At 43.1% G+C, this 6,000-nt stretch overlaps 1 protein-coding gene across 3 annotated transcripts in view; it reads right to left on the bottom strand.

Moving 5' to 3' along the window:
• The window catches only part of SLC26A9 (solute carrier family 26 member 9), a 58,489-nt gene that overhangs the window by 4,464 nt on the left and 48,025 nt on the right, over nucleotides 1-6,000 (bottom strand). For all 3 annotated transcript variants that reach the window (XM_025205425.1, XM_006024749.3, XM_025205426.1), the window contains exons 16-19: nucleotides 5,452-5,568; nucleotides 2,424-2,741; nucleotides 2,182-2,236; nucleotides 708-853 (exon numbers count right to left, since the gene is read on the bottom strand). In XM_025205425.1, the coding sequence (XP_025061210.1) occupies nucleotides 708-853; nucleotides 2,182-2,236; nucleotides 2,424-2,741; nucleotides 5,452-5,568 (636 nt within the window). The remainder of the gene's footprint in view (nucleotides 1-707; nucleotides 854-2,181; nucleotides 2,237-2,423; nucleotides 2,742-5,451; nucleotides 5,569-6,000) is intronic.

The following is a 6,000-nucleotide window of genomic DNA, read 5'->3' as shown; positions in this document are numbered from 1 at the left end:
CTGCTGAAGTTGAAATATATGGGGAGAAAGGGCACAGAGGGAAGCAGGATTTCAATAACCTGTCTTCCCTGCCTGAGCTGTGCACACACATACAGTGGTAATACAAGCAATTTTAACTTGTTGTCATGCGATAATGTGGTCACATGACCATTGTTTCTATCTGAGTTTCTATGCAATTACCAGCCAATATCTTAATAAATAACCCATGTCACTGCTGTATTTACAACATGTGCCACATAGCTGCCTGTGCCTTTTCTTCCCTCTCACCAAGCCAAGCACTAGTGCATACTGGAGCTAGTCAAGTGGAGACAGACATGTTCTGCCTCTAGTTTCTATGGGCTGAATTCTGCCCTTGTTTGCTTCTGCTCATCCCAATTCCTATCCAGTTATAGAGGTTCTGTTATACAGTTATCTAGTTACCCAGTTATACAGTTTCACTCCCAGTTATACCTGTATGACCCTCTTGACTCCATCAGGCTTTGCCAATTATCCTTTTTTGAGTCTGGATGATACATTTTTATGTCTACCACTTAAGATAATCAATTAAGTCCATCAGGTACAGCAACAGAAGGCTGTTATCGTCCCCTGTGACTCAGTTGCTAGAGAAAGACATGCAGCTCCCACTGACGCAATGGGTTACGCTTGCATGGGTGTAACTAAGTACAGAATGCAGCCCTACAACTCTGCAGTCTCCAGGTGGCTAGTACCTCTTCTAAGATGGGAAGATGGACGACTCCTTTCATGTTGGCCAGTGCAAATAAAACAGCATCATGGATGGTCAAGAAGATGTGACTGCGGTCTAGGCCTCCTTCTTCAAAGACTCCACCTGTGCTAATGTCATCGAATACCTGAGCTGAAGAAGGGGAAAAAAAAATATATGAGCAAGGAGGAAGGTGCCAAAGAAGGAGCCACTTGAAAGGGAACACAGCAGATGCTAATTTCTTGAACTGTAGCACCCTTTTGTGGATAGAGGCCTCAGAGAATGAAAATGGTCCAAAGCAATGGGAGCACAACACACTCCTGTGGAGTGCTAGCAAGCGGTTCATGCATCATCAAGATCCCATTCTTGTTGATGGACTTGCACGGGTGTAAAATGAGGGAGGAATTTTTTTCTCTTTGCTGTGGTTGATTTCTGGATTTGAAATAAAGTAGCCTAGTGGTCCAAGCAAGAGAAAAGGGAACTGCACTGGCATTCCTAGGAAGTTTTCAGGAGTATGTGGGAGAAAGTGCAGGAGAAGGGTCTGAGTTTACATTATCCTGGGGTAAAAGAAGAGGAGTAGTATTTTGCAAGTGAGGCAGGTCATGAGTGCAATGGCATAAAATGGCCAGGGAACTTAAGAGAAGAGCAAAGAAAGGTAGAGACAGAGAATTTTATTACTGCTATTGGTATAGCTATTATTTTGGGTGCACACTGTAAGCTACTACAGCCATATCACCCCCCTAATAAGATCTTTGTTTTAGATGTGCTGACAGTAGCCTTGCCCCCTTAGCTTTTCCATGTCCCCTATTCTAATTTGCTCTATCACATCAATCACACATTACTACAGACAACAGTGGAGCCCAGGAAATTCGAAGTGTAAACCTGTCCCATTATGGGCAGATAAACTTGCACATTTATAACCATAGATCACAGCTGATGAGAACACAACTGGCTTTGAAATAAATGTTTTCAAGCAGAAAAAAACCAGTACAAAACTCAGGCACAACCTAAATCCCTTCTTTTCATTTTGGCTCTGTGTAGTAAAAAGGATCTGTGAACCCTTTCTTCCTGTGACAAATAGGCTTTGTTCTCCATAGCCCTGTGCTATGAAAATAGTAAGCATGGAGCAGCATGTGATGGAAACCCCATGACTTATGAAGTCTGATCCTTGCATAGGGGGTCTGATAGTAGCATGGGTGGGGGGATCTACCACAGGAAACATTCCTCTAATCACAGAAGAGCTAATTGAAGAGAGAATTTTCCATCCCCTATTTATTTGAGTCTCTGCAGTCTCTCTCCATCCTTTCCCCTGATCTTAATATTTGACTTCATTGGGAAGCACATGATCAGAGCTTTGCAAAGGCTGGCCCTGTTGGCAGTTAGTGCAGTTCACAAAAATGGAAAAAAGAAATCATCACTGTGCCCATCTCCCAGATGTTGCAGGAAGCCCATAAGGAAATGTATTATGCTTGGATTCTTACCATGGACATTTGCCAAGAAAACTTTAATCCCAATCTTCTGATAGCTGGAGCACAGCTGGATGTGGAGACAAAAAGAGAGGATTAATAAGGATGATCATACATTGGGCTTCTGCAGGGCTTTTTATCTATGGCTCTGCAAGTTCCCAGGAGTTGTGAATGAATAATGTCCTACAGGCTCCAGTGAGGAAGGTAAAATATCCCCACCCCCCACTGCAGAGGAAATATAGGTCCTGAGAACTAACCTTCCCCAGAGCTTTTGTCCCCATCAGGTCTACAAAACACACGCCACTCATATCTAGAATAATGGTGTGGAAGCTGACATAGGGTGGTGCTATGGTCATGGGGTCCACAGTTGGCGCAGGGATAACGCTGCAGGTACTACTCCGAAGGCTAGAGGTGCTGCCCAGCTCACTCGAAGTGTTCACTTGCCCGGCGTGGTTGGCAGGGGGGCGGAATGTAATGTAGGAGACGCTGGTGCCGTTGGCAGCCGTCTGGTTGTTGTTGGTGTCCGTCGGGGATGTGCTTTCAAAATCTTTCTGGAGCTCTTGCAAAGACAGGGTCTGCAGCAAAGCAAAGGCACAAGATCATCTCTCCTGCCTGGAGCTTGTCAGACACAAATACTCCTCCTGGACTTGGAGCATGGCTTTCAGAGCAGCAGGCTGGGCTCCAAGGCCCTGGCACAGTCATGTACCTATGGCATCTCAACACCAGCAAATCCCAAGAGAGAGTGTCTTAACTGGTGCAAATCAGCATAATTTCCTTGAAGGAAACGGAGCTGCTCAGATTCATGGCAGCTGAAGTTTTCTCCCCATTGCAGTTTGCAACAGGATGGATATATTTTGGGTTGCTGCCAGGTCAAGTTGGAGAGAGGCTAGCACTCACTAGATAAGCTCCATCTCAGTCAGTTTGGCTGCATTAGTGGACCCTTCTCCTTGGGCTGGACTCTTGGGCCATGCCCACCCTTCTTCCAGTAGTTGACACAACCCCAATTTTTAGCAAAATATTTACTCGGTGGGTGTGTCTACACATGCCCCTGACTGTGCGGTTGGCCTGGTGGCACATGGGTCATTTTTTACTCTATTACGCAGTAGTAGTGGCATCACGGTTAGTGCCCACCAATGCTATGTCGCCATAGCGATAAGCTATATTGCTGTAGCTCATTGCTACGGCAACTTACTATTTCACGTGGATGTGCCCTGTTTCTATTTTCCTTCTCCCACAGCTTTCCTGCTCTACTGATTCCAATGCAGTTCCTAGTTCCTTCCAAAAAGTTGCCCCTATATTTGGCAGAAGTAAGGCTCCAGCTATGGCAGATGAGCAATAGGTGCTGGTGAGGTCATTCTGAGGGCTCAAGTCAAGACTGTAGCTAAATTAATAAGCCTGGGAAAATTAAGATCAAGATCCCTAGCCTAACCTCCCACATAACGCAGGTCAGAGAGCTTTACCCAAGGATTCCTGCATTCATATTTATTTAAATGACTGAGCTAGAACAAGAAAACAATTTTAGAAAAACATCCATCCATCCCTCCCTCCTACTTCCAGCCCTTTATTAGGCCAAATTCTTCTTGGAACACTATCGAATATCAGAGGTGCAGCAGGAGTACTAGGCCTGGTTATTTATTTATTTATTTATTTTTGGAGTACCCAGGATCAGCTAGTTTGTCAAAGACCGTCAGCATTTCAAGTTGAGATCTTCACAATAAAGAGTGCAGTAAGAAGCAGCCAAGCATCAAAATGACATTGATCAGCAAAATCAAAATGACCCCAAATCAAAGTGACCCAATAAAAGGAAAAAAGAAGAATAATTAAAAAAAGAGGAATAATCCTTAAAAAGAATAATAATAAAAAAAATAAATAAAAAAAATCAAGCAGTAATTACAGTATAAAAGCCTGGCATATTATTGTTGTTGATAATTTGCTAGAAGAGATACAAACTGGAGAAGGTATAGCTAAACTGGCAACAATATGCTGAGGCTCCTAAGAGTGCGTTGTAGAATTAACTAATCACCTACTATGCTGGGCCACTTGCCTGTAGTTATCCCAGAGTCCTGTACTGTACAGTGCTGCAGTAGGAGACACTGGCAGCATGATTTAGACAGGTTGTCTGAAGACCAGCAACAAGCCAGTTGCTCTGTTTGGGCGTGAACTAGCTATCCTGCAGGTTTCTTTAACTGTTCTGGAGATGTGCCAGCTGCACATTAATTACATTTAGATTTTTTTCCCCCTTACAGTGACATCTTAGTATAGAAGAATTCCAGCTGCAGATGATATACTGTTTTTTATCTGATCAAATTAAAAACACAATTAATTCCGTGTAAGCATATGATTTATATTGCTGTTTTAAATTACCATGCTTCTGGTATAACCCCAGCATTATTTAAAAAAATGTTTTGGCTCTGAGGAGCAAGCAGATCCTGACTGTCAAAATAATATTGCCAGCCTTTCTTACCCATCAGCCTCATTCATTTTTCCATTTTGGTTTCGTTATTATGAGCCAGAACAGAATTTGTAAAGCCCCCTTGGTACAAATCATGACAAGGTCTAGAGAGCCAGAGGTGTATCTTGCTGTGTTTACCTACATATATAAGGTTTAATGTCATATGGACAGAGGTGCTAGCATATGGCTTCATTCACCCTGGAGGAACAATTGCTCAACTGTACAGTTTAGCTAGTGGTGGACAACCATCGAATTAACAACTCTTGTTTTCAGGGGAAGGAAAATACTATGTGGCAAGCAAAATCACTCCAAACACAGAATAATACAGGATTGCTGTCTTGCCTGGGTTTCGTTTAATCTCTAAACAACCTGTGATAGGAAGTAGCAAGATATTGCAATTGAAATAAGTAATGATATCTATATCTTCAAATGTACTTGGTGCAACACCAAGGGATTTTAGTAATCCCTTCATCAAGTTATTCCAATAAATCAGGTTATATTAATAAAACGTATTTCATCTGCAATAAGTTTGACATTTGTTAAATAATTCATATATTTAATGAACTCATTAATAGCAACAACAACAGCAGCAGCATCAACAACATAATAAAAATAGGCAAGCTTGTTCCTATGCACGATCAGTACTTGTGACCGTGAAATTCATGCACGTCCCCAAATTCCCTAAATTGTGTTTGTGGTTTCTTATTTTAATACCAGTCAGTTCAATTATCACACTTCTCTATTTCTTATAACTTTCTCTTGTGATCTCACAATCAATGGCACCCAGAAGAGGCTAGACACCCAGACGTGTGGCTATAGAAAGGATGTATTACCTTGTTCTTCTTGTATAAGAATTTCTGTAGCTTTGTTGGCTGGTGTACAGTTGCCTTCTCCTGCTGTTTCACATATTTCTTTCTGGCTAAGTACACTTTTCCAGGATCCACCCCTGTCTGTGGAGAAGAGGAGACAGTTAGTCAGGTTCACGTATGGGGATTAGCTGTGGAAGACCTGAATGCAAGAGCCTCACGCCTATATGCGAGTGGCATAAAGGGAGCTAGTCACCACTCAGGCCAGCTCATGGGCCAGCCCAGGCTGCTGCTAAGTGCCCATAACCATGTCTAGTTGCTGTCTTGTTCAAAGAGGACTTTGGAGAGCTCAGGCAGAAAAAAAAAGCCATTTTGTAGAAGGTCAGACTCTGAGAGCAGGAGACCTAGAGGCTTCTGGTCTGTCTCGACTTTGGCCCCACTCTAGGTGCTTCCTTTTCAGCAGCCTGCCTAGAGCTTGGAAGGAACAGCACGGGGGCTGGAGTGCTGGCTGTATTGTGGCACCTCCACCACTAGTTTCTACCAAAAGCCAGTTCAGTTCCATGAGCACAGAGCGTT

The sequence above is a fragment of the Alligator sinensis genome, unplaced genomic scaffold, assembly GCF_000455745.1.
Source record: "Alligator sinensis unplaced genomic scaffold, ASM45574v1 scaffold1322_1, whole genome shotgun sequence".
NCBI classification, from domain to species: Eukaryota; Metazoa; Chordata; order Crocodylia; family Alligatoridae; genus Alligator; species Alligator sinensis.
The sequence above is the reverse complement of the archived record's forward strand: the minus strand, read 5'-3'. Positions and strand labels throughout refer to the sequence as shown.